This window comes from Glandiceps talaboti, chromosome 5 (genome assembly GCF_964340395.1).
Source record: "Glandiceps talaboti chromosome 5, keGlaTala1.1, whole genome shotgun sequence".
Taxonomy (NCBI): domain Eukaryota; kingdom Metazoa; phylum Hemichordata; class Enteropneusta; family Spengelidae; genus Glandiceps; species Glandiceps talaboti.
In genome coordinates this window covers 15293917-15308667 of record NC_135553.1, presented here as the reverse complement: position 1 = coordinate 15308667, position 14751 = coordinate 15293917, and the positions used below count along the sequence as shown (strand labels likewise).

Sequence of the window (14751 nt, the reverse complement as noted above, 5' to 3'; positions counted from 1 at the left end):
TTCGCTGGATTCACTGAATTGTCAGTATTTTTCATTTTTTCGATTTCAGTGATGTAATAGTTTTTAGCTATATAGCCTGGAAATGGATTTTAAAATAACCGTATAATTAATGTATGGGGCCATTGAATGTCCATGCGGGTTGCCTCGTGTGGTAGGTATGTGAGAGGAGGATTGCTCTCGCACAGTATGGGAAATCTTATAGCGAACATCAATTCGTTTAGGACAAAACCCCTTCACCTCCTCGCCCTAATTTCAACGAACATTCACGACATCACATCACATCACATCACACACATTTGACGGAATTGTACCTGTACAGGTTAATACTGCTTGATTTTTTTTTTAAAAGACAATATTTATTTTTGACATGTTATTTCAATATGCATATTACTCATTTTTATTTTCTTTTGTTCTCCATTTCCTGTGTTAAAGTACACACGCAAATTCCCCACTAGCGAAACTCAACTCCAGCAGTACGTCGAGGGGGGAATTTGCGTGTGTAATTATACGATGATTATACAAATTTGTTTTTAGGTGTGTTAACCATCCAACACAGCCCCCTACCAGTCTGTTTGATTCAGTTCGTAGTACAAAATAAGTATCAGTCCAACTCCCGGGGTCCAACTACAGTGATATGATACGATAAACTTTTCAACACAGATGGACTTGAGTATGGCATGTTTGATTCCTTGGATAATGTTATCGATCTCGCCCTTTAACCATTTACCTTGACTATAAAGATGGCTTATTAAGCCGCTTTAACATGTTCACTCCAAGACTACTAACGAATGACGTCACTGACGAATAGCACAACTACAAAGTAAACACTTTCTTTCTCATACGTCACAAAACAAATTAAAGAGGCATTTCAATTCCACATTAAACGGTCTATTTCACCGTTTCAAAATATATTTTCATTGACAAATTGAATTGTATTACATGAATCACAAATGTCGATTAGATTAAATGTCTTTTCTTGACAAGAGAGCTGCGAATTCAAAATATTGTTATTGATATTTTGTAAATATGAACGAGTGTAATAATAAATTGAAAAGGACCGAAATAAATCTGCACATTAATTACAAAGATGAAATATGGTATACAAAATTTAATACACAAATACCGAATGCTTGCGATTCTCAATAATGTGTCGATCAAAAAAAATTCAAACTCCAAGTATTGTATTAAATTTCGACGTGTGGGACAATTCCCATTATCATAATTTATGTCGGTTTCATATGGTTTACTATAATTAATTTTCCAATGTTGAAATCTATTTTACAATTCGCAGTACGTAAAATAACAGACTGTATGTACACTAAAAAAAGTCGCAAACTAATTTTTTTTTTTACATAACACTCTTCTGTTGCTTTGATTACTGATTACATATATTGAGTTGTTTCAATTTACCTGTACACTCACTTAAGAATTTTAAATGACGTCATATTTAAATGACGTCACCAGGCTAAATGGGCCCAAGTACTTATATATCAAGAGTGTGAAATGAATATAATGAATGTGATAATGGAAACACATGATGCCAACTCAGTGTTAAGTTCTTGAATAAACATGGTGCATGATCCACGGATAAGTGATAACTGCATACGTTGCACATGCATGTACTTTTACTGGACTCATCAAAAACGTATTTATACACAGAATTATGTATACATATTTACAATATTTCATAGGAACGGGAGAAGCCTTTTTCGATTCCCCTTTTCAGGGGTACAATTTCACCCATATGACTTTGTTCCTTGTTTATATGTAACAAAGAAAATAATTAGTATAATTAGTATAATTAGTATAATTGTTTTATGTACATGTACGTTCCAATTTTGAAAGCGTGACTAAAAGTTTACTACGTTTCGAGAACTATATGTAAACCCCATACATATATTATTCCTCTTCTCCCCCTTCTTCACATGCCTCGTCAGTGTCTCCTTTCCCTTTCAGGTCTTCGCTCAGATCATAGCGCCCAGCTCGAACTAAGTTTTCGGCTAGTACGTCAACTTTGTTCATTGAGCGAGGTAGATTATTTCGCCACGAAATTAACATATCAAATATCTGGTCTTCCATGCTGTTAGGATTGTCACGTTTGATTCGCTGAATCTGAGCTTGGGTGTAGTCTAGGTAACGAGCCAAGGCTTCCCATTCGTTAGTTAGTTCCCTCGATAAATCCATCAGCCCCTCTTCGCTTAGTGGACCTGAAATAGTAAGTAATGTATATTCATTATAGAAGCATTCTGACAACGACAACATACGAAGATCTACGAATTATACCGACGTTATCTTAATCAGTGTCTATTTTGAGACAGGTAGGACGTAAATCAGTACCTAAACGGTAAAATTAGGCAATGGGTATAATGTTTGGGAGGGGTGTCAAGTAGACTGTCAAACACATCGCCGGGAGCGTCCTTATCATCCTTCTTCCCCTCACGAGCGCCCACAACGGCTGATCTTTCAGTCTAGGTGTCAGTTTACAGCAATGCTAATTCACCTTGAAGTTCCTTTGTGGTATCATTCGTCATTGTTGTAGCTTGTGAGAATGTTGAACATGTGATTTCGAACGTCGTCGTCGTCGTCGTCGTCGTCGTCGTCGTCGTCGTCGTCGTTGTTTTTGTTGTTATTGTTGTTGTTGTTGTTGTTGTTGTTGTTGTTGTTGTTGTTGTTGTTGTTGTTATTTGTCATTTCATTATTCATAAGCGAAGCCAAAAAGAGAAATTTCTTGGTGACTTGTATTATGAACTACCAACAATGCATTATCTATATACAATATACTATTTGATTGTCGTATAACAAGAACACCTTGAGAGGTTGTGTAATAACTCTAATATAGACCATATGTGTAGCTCTATTCTTGTTTACCTGTTATATATTTCCTTTACAAATCACCAAAATTTAACCAGATAGAAACAGGTGACATGAATGCCCTTACCTTCGACTTTGACGGCTTGCTTGAAAACTTGCTTCTGTTGAGGTGGCGGCCTTTCAATCTGAATCGTAGAAATAATACAAAACAAAGGTCAATCTTTGGCAGAATCCAAACCTTCCAGTCACCAGTTTCTCTGTCATACACACCATCATTATTACCAACGTTTACTGCCACAGTTGCTTAAAATTCTGTGCAATGTTCATGGAATTTGACTATTTGTGAAGTGGGAATGTTGCTTCCATGGCTTCATTGGATCATATGGATTGTATGCGCCATCACATGGAGTTGAGGAAGTTATATAGAGCTGCTGAGTCGGTATAGGTCTGTGCCAGAGGTACGTAAGAACTGCACTGTACAACATTTTACCCACAACTCTCTCTGATTTGTAGTGTTGGACATCATCTCCGTGAGGTCAGACAAATCTCACCAGTGTATAGAGTTTTGTAAAAGCATTTTTTCCATTTGGCAAGCGTATAATTGCCACTGATGAATTTCTGAATACCCATTTTCATCGGTTCTGGTATCAATGCTTTATTGTAGAAGGAGTAGCAATTTTAGGAATTTGTCAGCAGATTTTCTTGAAAGACATGCAGAATATTTGCAACGAAACTAAGGAAATTTATTTGAATAGGTATGACAAAAGAAATTTACATACTAAAACTCATCATACACACTGACTACCTAAGTTATTGACACTTTGACATTGCAAAGTGTTTTATTCGCAGCACATGCTTAATTTAGTTGTTGGTACATTTTTATACAAAATTTAGAACTTTATTTTTGATTCCTAAGCGTTCTTTTGCTACATATTAATTAAACTTAATTACTATGCTTAAAATGTTGAAAAGTATGGATTATTGAAAAAGTTGATGAAGGAACCTCCAAGCATACCAGTCAGAGAGAGTTGTGGGTAAGATATTGTACAGTGAACTGCATGTACAATGCTGTTACCATGACATTCACTGTGGAAGGTGCTTTATATATGTCTGCTATTATGTTTATCTAAAACAAAGGCATCGTAGCTCGATATACAGTTTGCATAATTAAGTCATAGCTCACCTTTGGAACGGCTACAGCCAACTGAACCAAGTGTGTCCATCCTTCAAGTGGGTCTTTCTTTTTCTCTTTCTTCTTCTTCTCTTGTTGTTGCTGCTGCTTTTGTCTTTGTAGTTGTTGTTGCTGTTCTTTTTCTTTTTCTTTTTCCCCTTCTCCTTCTCCTTCCCCTTCTCCATTTTCTACGAGCTGGGAGTAAGGTTCAGCTTCGGGTTCAGGCTCGGGTTCGGGTTCGGGTTCGGGTGGCTTATCTCTACCATAGCATATAGCGTGTCCTTTATCGTGGTCAGATGCAAAATTACGGAATTGATCTACCGCTTCGAGAGAAAATTCCAATCGATTAACTCTTTCAGAATTGTAAATTAGCATCAAGTCTTTCTTTTCCGTCGGTCGAAGATTGCCATCAAATTTGACCATCACTTGCTCGCCTTCAACCATTTCAATTTCGGAGCTTGGATCTGGCGGACCTTCGAAACCTTCATTGATCATTTTATCTTCTATGTCATCTATCTTGTTTGAGGGCGCTATTTGTATGATCGCGTGAGACCTGTCGTCAATGTGTTGATGAAGGATAATGCTCGCCACTTTCACTTTAGTCCAATCCTCCACCGTCTGGGTCACGTGGACCATCGCGTTGTTGCTGTCCGGCTTGGCCGTAGTTCTTATCACGACAAGTCTGTAAAGGGAAGTTATATTTCATCAGAAGCAGAATTCAATGATGGAACAACTTGGGTAAAATTGGAGAAAAACATTGAATGTGGCATTTCATATACAGCTATTAATTTTCGAAATACGACGACACAGGACTTCTACAAAATCGTAGGATATCTTCACGTTTTCGTAACGACATATACGACTATGTGAAAAAAAAATAAACATACAGATTTGTTTAAAAGTTTTTAAATATAAGTAAGTACGCAAGAAATTTGAAATGTATTATTTGTAACCAAATGTAACCTACCTGTGCGTAGGGCTGGTCAATTCAAAGCAAAGTGTGTCGTTTTTACCATAACTCAAACTGAGGTGTTTCAATTCCCGCCAAGCTGTTCCGCTGTTCCTCACCATAACGTGTATGAGATCTGAGTCTACGGTTTGTTCTGATTCGAGATTTGTAGATCCTTTACTCTTGGTAAAGGCGGAAGGCCGTATTCCTCTGTTGGCATCTTTCTTTGCTGGGTTTGGCGGTAGAGGTAGACACACACTAATTGCTTTCTTAAATTCCTTGGGTGTAGGTGAGTGCGAAATATGGAGGATAGGTGATGCCGAGGCAAACACTTGAACTTTCTGACGGCGCCTCTTCATAAGATGAGTTGTATTGTTATCGAATGGCTGGACCTATGAGGAAACACAATAATTAACACACATAATATGTAGTTTGTTTGTTTGTTTGTTTTCATCTAAAAAAAAGTAACTTGATCACATTTATATATGTGGCAGATATAACTATAGTGACAATGTCCTTCAAACTGTTACTCAGACTTTATTTTCAGACATGGCTATGTATATCTATTAGGGTCGTCTCATTATTAATTTGTGCTTTGTTGGTGACCGTGGCTGTGTTGAGATCTAGCGAGAATTATTCTTTGTTACTGTATGTACATAAACAACAGGTGACAAATCATACACCCTGAAGGAATGGACAAACAAATCTTGTTGACAAAGTCACGACATATACCAACATTAATTGCATTTTGAGTCACACGTACCGTCCTAATTATCAACGAAACCCACGTCTCCAGACTGTTGAATAACATAAGCTAAAATATTTACATTTATATATATGAGTCAGTGAAACTGAAACAAAACGTTATCTCAGTGGCAAGTCAGCAATATCTTTTGATTTTATAGTCTGACGCGACAAAAATCTTACTTTCATAAATACATTTTTACACTTTATCACCTGGCTCGAAAGAAATCTAACTAGCATTGCTATATTTTATCGTTTGGCGCGACAGAAATCTTACTGACTTGCCATATATTATTGCCTTGCTCAACAAAAATCTTACTGACATTGCTACATTTTGTCATCTCGCTTCACAAAAATCTTACTGACATTGCTACATTTTGTCATCTCGCTTCACAAAAATCTTACTGACATTGCTACATTTTATCATCTGGCTTGAAAAAATTGTAATTAGAATTATTACATTTTAATCTTCGGATTCGGATCACCTAAAGGTAGCTCGTACAAAGAACATTTGTACAATGTTAGCAATAATTTGTTTGTGCCAGACGATAAAATGTACAATAAGTCAATATTAGCAAAAATGTTGTATCGTCACACGATATCCTGTCACAGGCTAAATAACTGACTTGTATTTTATAAATTAAAATTGAAGTCACAAAGTTGTGGACAAGCAATACTTTTCATATTCATTCAAATTCTGAGTCAAGAAAGAGGCAATTTTCAAGTGTAAATGATAACTTACCTCAAGCGATACATCGATTGGTCGGCTGATACAACCGTGTGGGTATGTGATATATACCCTTCGATCTCCCGACGATGTCATTGTAGCACCCTTCTTGTCTATCGTTAGGCGATCTCGTGATAGACGAGACAACACCACGTAAGAAGCAAATTCTTTCACTCTCAGCTCCACACACATTTGCCCCTGTAAAGATACGTATGATTATGTAATATGTGACGATATTAAGTCTTGTTTTTCGGAAACATACTCCGAAACGTTTGTCTTTTTTTCTTTATTTCGAATTATTTACTCATCTTAAAGTGGCAAAATCGATGAGAATTGGGTATCAACTTCAATTGATAAAAAAAACTCTGCTATGTTTTTTCTACTTGAAAAAAACCCGATATGAAACAATGTATACCAAGTCCTTGTTTGTAACTCAATAAATTGCAAACAAAAATTACAATGTGTAAGATGTTTGTTACTGTTATTGCTATTACACTCTTCGCAATGTATTGAGTTACAACCATGGACTCGGTAGATGCATAGACCCTCCACCAATCGGTAGATGCTGTTTCACATTGTTTTCAAGTAGGAAAACATGGTTCAAGTTGGTATATGTTGTAAAAAGTCCAAAATAAAACCCCCATTTGTCATTCATAGGGTCGCTATAATCATGATGACCTCAGCCAATAGATTAATCTGACAGCACACTTTGATATATATGTTTTAAGCTAAATTTGAAGTAAAGATTGTGCTCATGTTTAATACAATGAAGAAATAAAGAAATTATCTATAAACCTAAGGGACTGGACATAAATGACATGGGGGGGGGCTGATACTTTTAGGAGAAGAGTCATCATGCGAGTGAGGGGGGGGGGGGCATTATAATTTTTTACCTTGACCTTTTTGATTACATATACTCCAGTGGGTAGAGGAGGGTCGGTAATTTTTGTGCAAAGTCTTGGGGGAGGGGCGATATTTTCACACAATGGGTTTCTGAAAAAACACTGAACCCCCCCCCCATTGAAATTTATATCCAGTCCCTAGGTATATATTTCGGTTTTAGTATTACACGGATTGTGAACCAATACCTTAAACTGTTCAAAGATTCTTTCAATTGATGTCGTTGGTACCACTTTCCAATCTTTGCCATTTAGGGTTGTCTTGACAATTATCTCTCTACCGTGAATATTTCTTGCTCTGGATGCATACGGAATGGCAACCAAAGCCGGCTGGCTCAGTTTAGCATCTTGTGGTCCAACCTTGATGACGTCACTCAAAACATCCTCGTTATCACCCATGGAGTTATGTTTCCACTCATTGACTGTTGTACATTCGACAGCGATACCATTTAGTGTTCCAGGGGGTCCACGAACTAGGCATGTCAGTTTAGCATCCTCTTCATCACCTTCTTGGAATCTGACAAAGAAAGAGGAGACGAAAAAAGTTCAACAGGCGATATTATATCATGCACATATGTTACAGTATACACTTGAAGATAAGGTATGTGATGTGGTCAAAGATGACCTCAAAAAGAAAGATTCCAACCTGGAAAAGTTATTAATTATTCTAAAATTTTGCAGGCTGTTGACGAAAGACTATTGTCTTTGTAGCCACTTTGTCAAAAGATATAATTAAGCAAAAAAAATTATGGATGTCAAAATTGTAAATAAAATAATGCATTTGTTCATATTTTGCCAAATCTTACATATCATATCATGCATTTACTAGCACAATGTAGACTGGGGAATCGAAGGTTATGTATTCAATTATGATTGAACTGGGTGATGATCTTCTAACGTTTGCGGAAAAAGAGTTGATCTTCCAAAAATACAATAATAAGCTAAAGTTTTGATAAGTGCGATGGAAGAGACACTTCGGAACCAATCTACAGACATTTAGCTCAAACTGTTGTAACTTTACTATACAAGAACAAATAGTTATTATTGCCTCTGCAAAGCAATAAAAACAGTGTAGCAGAAGGCACAACAGCTATCAAATGTGTACGTGTATATATATATAATTATTGACTAGTTGAACTTAAGTCAGGCTTACTTCCAATCACAAAACATAGGGGGCGACTCTTCGGCGTGACTAGTACACCATTATCAGGTTAAATTAATGATAGTATGAACACTCAACCAAAGTATCCACTGCGCATATCAGTAAGACAGAACGTACAACAGAAAACAATCACGTGACAAGAAAGGAGTGAAAGAAAATCTTGAAATGTCTAGTTTTGAATTCCCTGTATATATACTATTTAAAGGAATCACACTTACGGGTTGATATCCCAGCTCTTGGGGTCATTGGAACGTACATCCTCAATAGATGCCTCTGCCTCACTAGCAGCCGCTTTGCACTTCGCTATATCTTTTTTTATTTCAGCAATGTCCTTTTTCAGTTGTTTTTCCATCGATCGTATTTTTTCCATGGGCATATCACCTCGTTTGACATAGTCCAAAAGTTTTGAACCATTTTTTTCAAGAGTTTCTGAAGCCTGCTTCAAGTCGGATGCAAATTTGACTGTTTTCTGGATGGCTGTACCTGCCGCATTTGAAGCATGTCTTGACTCTTCCGTGTCCTTGCCACTCTCTTCAAGAACCTTGTTCGTACTCTCAGCAGTCTGCTCTGTTTCTTCCGCAACTTGACTGGCTTCACCTGCAACCTGTTTAGCATTTTCTGCGGTCTCCTCGGCAGATTTCAGACTCCGTATTTTGTCAAGGACCTTTTTGGCTTCGTTTGCAATTTCCGTTGTCCTCTCTGCATCTACCTTTGCGGTTGCCACCTTTTCTTTTCCCTCTTCCATTTTAGTTTTGACGTTATCAATTGCTTCACTCACTTCTTCACCCGGTGCATCTTGCACTCTCTTTTCTTTCAGTGCTTCTGCGGCCTGTTCAATTTCTTCTCCCGTTTTCTTCGCTTCATCAGCGGATCCCTGTGCCTTTCCGCTAGCTTCTTTAAGTGCTTCAACTTGAGTTTTGATTTCTTCCGATTCTTCGCCACTCAGTTCGTCTGCAACTTTCCCAGCATCTTCTGCGATATCCGCTGCGTCTTGTGCCTCTTTTTTCACTTCTTGGGAGTATTCACGTGCTTGGTCAACCACTTTAAGAGCCTCGTCCATTGCTCTCTTTTCTTTTAGTTTCGTTGTCACCTCAGTTGATGCTGTCTTGCTGCTTTCAATCAGTGCCTTAGCTTCTTCTGCAGACTTGTTTGTCTGTTCTGTGTTATCAGCTGTTTCTTTAGCCTTTTCTTGGACTTCTTCGACAGTTTTTTCTACTTCCTTCGCTGCTTGGTCAGTCTCCTCCGCTGATGCCTGGGCAGCTGTGGACGCTTTGTTTGTTTCATCGACTGGTTCCTGTGCTTTTTCTAAATCGCCCTTAGCAGCTTCCAACTTTTCCTTCAACTCTTCATCAATGTCTTTGTCCTCTTCTGCATATTTCTCTGCTACTTCAAGACTCTTTTTGGCATCTTCAAATGCTTCATTTATCTCATCTGCCGCTTTTTTGGCTGCATCTGCATTATCTTTTGCCTCCTTTGCTATTTTCTCCTTCTCGGCCTTCAAAGCAGAAGCGGCCTTTGCTGCATCAGCTTCTTTTCGTTTTTCCTCTGCAGCCTTGATTTCAGAGATGGCTTGTTCTAATTCGGGTTCAGTCATCTTGCTACTTTCAGCAGCTTTCGAAGCAACACCTGAGGTCTGATTGGCTAATTTTTCAAGGTCTGCTGCTGATTTGGCAAGTTCATCTAAGGCCTTTGAATGATTAAGTAGACGAACCAACAGTGAATCGTGTGACTTTTTGTCAACTGCAATAGCAAAAAAAACAGAGAGGGAGAAATGTGGTAAACATGTTACGAATAGAACATGGCACAGCACATTCTGATTTTTTGAGGGGAGAGAACAGTCCTGGGATGTCCATTCTCATTGTATATATTTATACTGAGGCAACGAAATATAATAGTACCACTGTGAAATAGAACAAGATCATAATCTTTTAAATTGTGTATATATGTATCTGGAATGACTTCTTTATTCCCCAGACCACTAAATTTAGTGGTCTTAGTTTATTCCAATTTAAAATAAGACATCGTTATCAAATAGAATAGTAGACAATAGAATATTCATCTGTACAAAGCCGCCAAAATTATCAATCGTTTGCGGCTTGTTACACTAGAGGTTTGTTTGTTTGTAATACAAGGAGAAGTCCTGGAAACTAATCCATTTTCAAACAGATTAAGAGAATTATTGCAATAGGATTATATAGTCATGCAACAAGTAGTCAGACAGACAGACAGCCGCGGGCAGGCAGGCAGGCAGGCAGGTAGACAGGCAGGCAGACAGGCAGGCAGGGAGACAGACAGACAGACAGACAGACAGACAGACAGACAGACAGACAGACAGGCAGGCAGGCAGGCAGGCAGGCAGGCAGGCAGGCAGGCAGACAGACAGACAGGCAGACAGACAGACAGACAGACAGACAGACAGACATACATACATACATACATACATACATACATACATACATACATACATACATACATACATACATACATACATACGCAGGTAGGCAGGCAGGCAGGCAGACAGACAGACAGACAGACAGACAGACAGACAGACAGACAGACAGACAGACAGACAGACAGACAGACAGACAGACAGACAGGTACACACACACCCACATACACACATGTTTACTTAGATGATGCAGACGTAAGATATAATTGGTATTTCTTTCAGAAAGAAAGAAGTACATGCATCTTGGTGACACAGGCAGGTGCTGTCAACGAAGCTGTTCTTGTTAAAAGCTGTTCTTACGCGATTTTTCAGTGAGCGAGCATTTTTTTCCGATCGGTAGTGAGAGGGGAGCAAACAAGGAAGAACTGCAGAGGGGAAATCCTGATTTTGATACAGTGGGAGGGAGAAAATGGAATTGTGGGGAGGGGGAATGAGAACACACTGTGTCCTTCAAAACGAATTGTTGGTATAGTGAAAAGCTGATAGGGAGATGATATGGTAAATTAAAATATTGTTGGGCAGTAGGCTAACCGGCAAGTTGAAACACAGTGGGGAGTGGGGAGGGGGGGGGGGCAGATGTCCTTCACCATCAGTGGGAGGAACATAAAACAGGTAAAGACCCTCCCCACAATTTTTAAGGGGGTGATTCCTACCACAAATCTGCCCGTTAGCTGCACTTGTACAGGTGTTCTGTATTATACGGATTGACAACCTTTGGCTTAAAGTGACTCTGGTCACTATACTAAACAACCACTAAGGGTTGTGTACTTTTTAGTATTTGCTGAATTTAAACTCAAGTGGTCAGAAATGTCAATACCATTCAAACTATACAATAGTGGACATTTATATCACACTAATTAATAGTCGAACAAGTCATTTGCTATCTTAGCAATGTTGATATGTATCACAGCAAACATAAACTTAACAAACGTCTGTATCCCCCAAACTAGCCTATTAAATGATACATCGTTAGCTACAGCCTAAAGGTATTACATTGGGTTGCAATAACAATGTTACACAGATGATATTCAACCTATCTGTATAACCATGTTGTCTATCTCAGCAATATAACGAATACGATTTTTAAAAATATGACATGTTATTTCTTTAATAATCTGTAAAACTAAAAATAGATGACCAAAAAAATTAACATTTATGGTCACTGACCTTTTCATTGATATCAATTTAATCAATTCACCGACTCAATCGCCATTTATACGTAAATATCTGAGACGCGTGTATGATGTTGCTATGCGACCATGTCACCCGGAGGCTATTGGCTTTACGTCGAATGCCACTTATTGTTAACTTCAAATTATACGCATTAATACGAGAACATATTCAACGCAAATTTGATTTTACGAATAATAACATCAATTCAAATGAAATTATATTTCAATTCATGTACACTATTCAACAATGAGTATGATCCTGGGCATATGCTTTGGTTGAAGTAAACAGTTTAGGTATGAAAGACAGCGCCCATGAATGTCAATACACCAATGAATAGATTCTGTCTACGGTTTTGCCGTGTATTTGCTAACGTAGTGGTATACAATCTAAACAAAGACGGGGTTCTGTTGTATTTAGGGCGATCTCCTTCGCGCTTCTCCATTCTACTTTTCACCACTTATTGTATCAGCAGTGTCGGTACAGCCTGTATTACACTAAGCCGCAGACTTGTGACGTCACCATATACACTCAAAATAAAATCCCAAATTGTTCTGAATCCGCTGTATGCATTGTTTTTGTCTTATAGCTTGTCTCTTTACTTGGAATGTCTTTATTGTGCTCTAGGTTTTTTGTTTTTCTAAATACAGATTCTAAAAGACAGGTATTCAATTAGGAACAATAAATGTATTAGCGATGGCGATGTTGTATTTTCAGCAACACTAATATATATATATTTCAATTAAAAGTTCGGAGTATTAGCTTGTGAGCACGCTTTTAGAGACGAAGATTTTAAAAGCCCTCTCTTTCTTCCGTGTCATCGGGAAAAATAAACGCTGACACTAGTTAAATGTTGAGTTATACTAGTATTCTTCGCTAGGTATATGTACATGCTAATAAAAGTAGTCAAAACATGGTCCTTGACACGAGTTAGATTGCACCCCTATGGCTATGCAACACTGTCAAGCTTATTATTGCTATATCAGTTGGGGCCAACAAATGCTGTTATAAAGTAAATTCAATAAAATAGGTCATTTTTACTGACACGGATTCTACATAAGGTTACTTTTTATCTTTATTTGCTGGATTTACGTATAAACCTCACAAAATACTGACCGTGTACTTGTAGGTGATACAAGTCGACTTGACAAAAAAATAACGTCTAAACCTACAGCGCGAGACTGGGCAATTGAAACGAGTTATTGTAGCGATCACGCGAAACAATTACAATGTATTATGGTTTCACGAGTTCGTTCGTTGTCATAGAAACAGTGCTCGCTGTTCGAACCGACATCACAGAAAATCATTATAAAATGGACAGCATGTGGTGTTACTAGTATGTTTAGGACTGACAATATATTCCATGCACACATATACATTACCATCTGAGTGGGCTTGGATTCGTTGCAGGTTGATACTGTAAATACCTACATTTATCCACATAGCAACACACATATCACTGAAGTATTTTATGAAATGTTTTAATCGTCCTCTCAAGAAGGTACTTCATGTAAGCCACTTCAAACCTAGTTTTTATTGCTAGACTTAAAACTGCGATGTTAGCAATCCAGACGGGGTGATCTCATTAATAAAATTTGATAACAAAATGGATGTATGTATGTCGTTCTGTGGAGGGATATACAGTATTAGCCATGCCAGACGACAACTAACGGATCGGGGGTTTTGTGTTGGGGTTAAGGATAGCGTACATGATTGCCTGTTGAGAGTTAAACCAGCGGAATGACCGTAAATATAATGATGTATAGTTTTACGGTTCAATGGCTGCATTAATTTGATCAAGAGGGTGGTAGAAACTGTTATATTGTTCAACCGATAGTGATGGACGACGTGGATACCATTGTTATGTTATGTTTTCATATATGTCATATACGGTGCATATCGATCCCACTTCACTTACCAGGCAACTCCGAATAATTCACTGTCTTCACCTTCTCTCTTATCGTTTGAACACTTTTCAACATCACTTCCATTATTTCATGCACTGCTGGGGCCAGCGATGCACACATAAGGTTGGCTGTTTCCAAGGCAACGCGTGATTCTTCCACAAGGGGAGTAAGCTGGTCGTCGCTGAAATCTTCCAGTAATGAAGCAGCATCTTCGATTTTTCCACTCTCGGTCGTCAACTGTTCAGCGTTCTTCGCCAGTTTCTTCTTACACGCGAGATTGTCTCGCTTCGACTCATCCTCGTCGAATAGGTCCGACATTTTTAACGTTGATATTGGTTGAAACAACGACACAGATACGTTATAAGAATAGTGTCTCGTGTACCGTACTTGTCTCTTAGTTGTCCGTTGCTACAAACTAAAGCATACTGTTGAACTAAGCATAATGTTATTCAGCGCTGAATACTTGCCCCGATGACCCTAACCGACTATTCAAATCGACACGTCCTCATAACAGCTTTTGTCCAATCTCTTTGGCAGTCTCGTTATTTGCATATTACACGCCAATATATATACGTCTATACCGATCAGAAGATTCACTGACTGTTATACGATCGGATATGACCCCCAACCTCACATTCTAAGGTCATTTAGTATATCCCCAGGGAATGAAACAAGTTTCTGTTTTCTCTGTCTAATTTTGCAAATGAGTTTTATATATGTACGTTTTCCGCTTCAACTATGATTGAATTCCGTTCCCATGCC

General features: G+C 38.2%; 1 protein-coding gene across 1 annotated transcript; it reads right to left on the bottom strand.

Annotated features, from left to right (window-relative positions):
• Positions 1–417: 417 nt before the first annotated feature.
• LOC144435226 (uncharacterized) lies at positions 418–14378 on the bottom strand. The gene is made up of 8 exons (XM_078123808.1): positions 14001–14378; positions 8682–10203; positions 7491–7818; positions 6418–6600; positions 4950–5323; positions 3995–4664; positions 2939–2996; positions 418–2207 (listed from the first exon to the last, which is right to left on the bottom strand). The coding sequence occupies exons 1-8, from the start codon at positions 14305–14307 to the stop codon at positions 1900–1902; spliced, it is 3750 nt and encodes a 1249-aa protein (XP_077979934.1). The 5' UTR covers positions 14308–14378; the 3' UTR covers positions 418–1899.
• Between the last annotated feature and the right edge of the window lie 373 nt (positions 14379–14751).

What these genes read in the sequence shown, in the direction of transcription:
- LOC144435226 (XM_078123808.1), bottom strand. Translation starts at nt 14,307, where the DNA reads ATGTCGGACCTATTCGACGAGGATGAGTCGAAGCGAGACAATCTCGCG. An exon ending in TTGACCAGCCCTACGCACAG is followed by an intron (nt 4,665 to 4,949) that starts GTAGGTTACATT and finishes TTCCCTTTACAG; the next exon opens with ACTTGTCGTGATAAGAACTA. An exon ending in TGGCTGTAGCCGTTCCAAAG is followed by an intron (nt 2,997 to 3,994) that starts GTGAGCTATGAC and finishes TCTACGATTCAG; the next exon opens with ATTGAAAGGCCGCCACCTCA.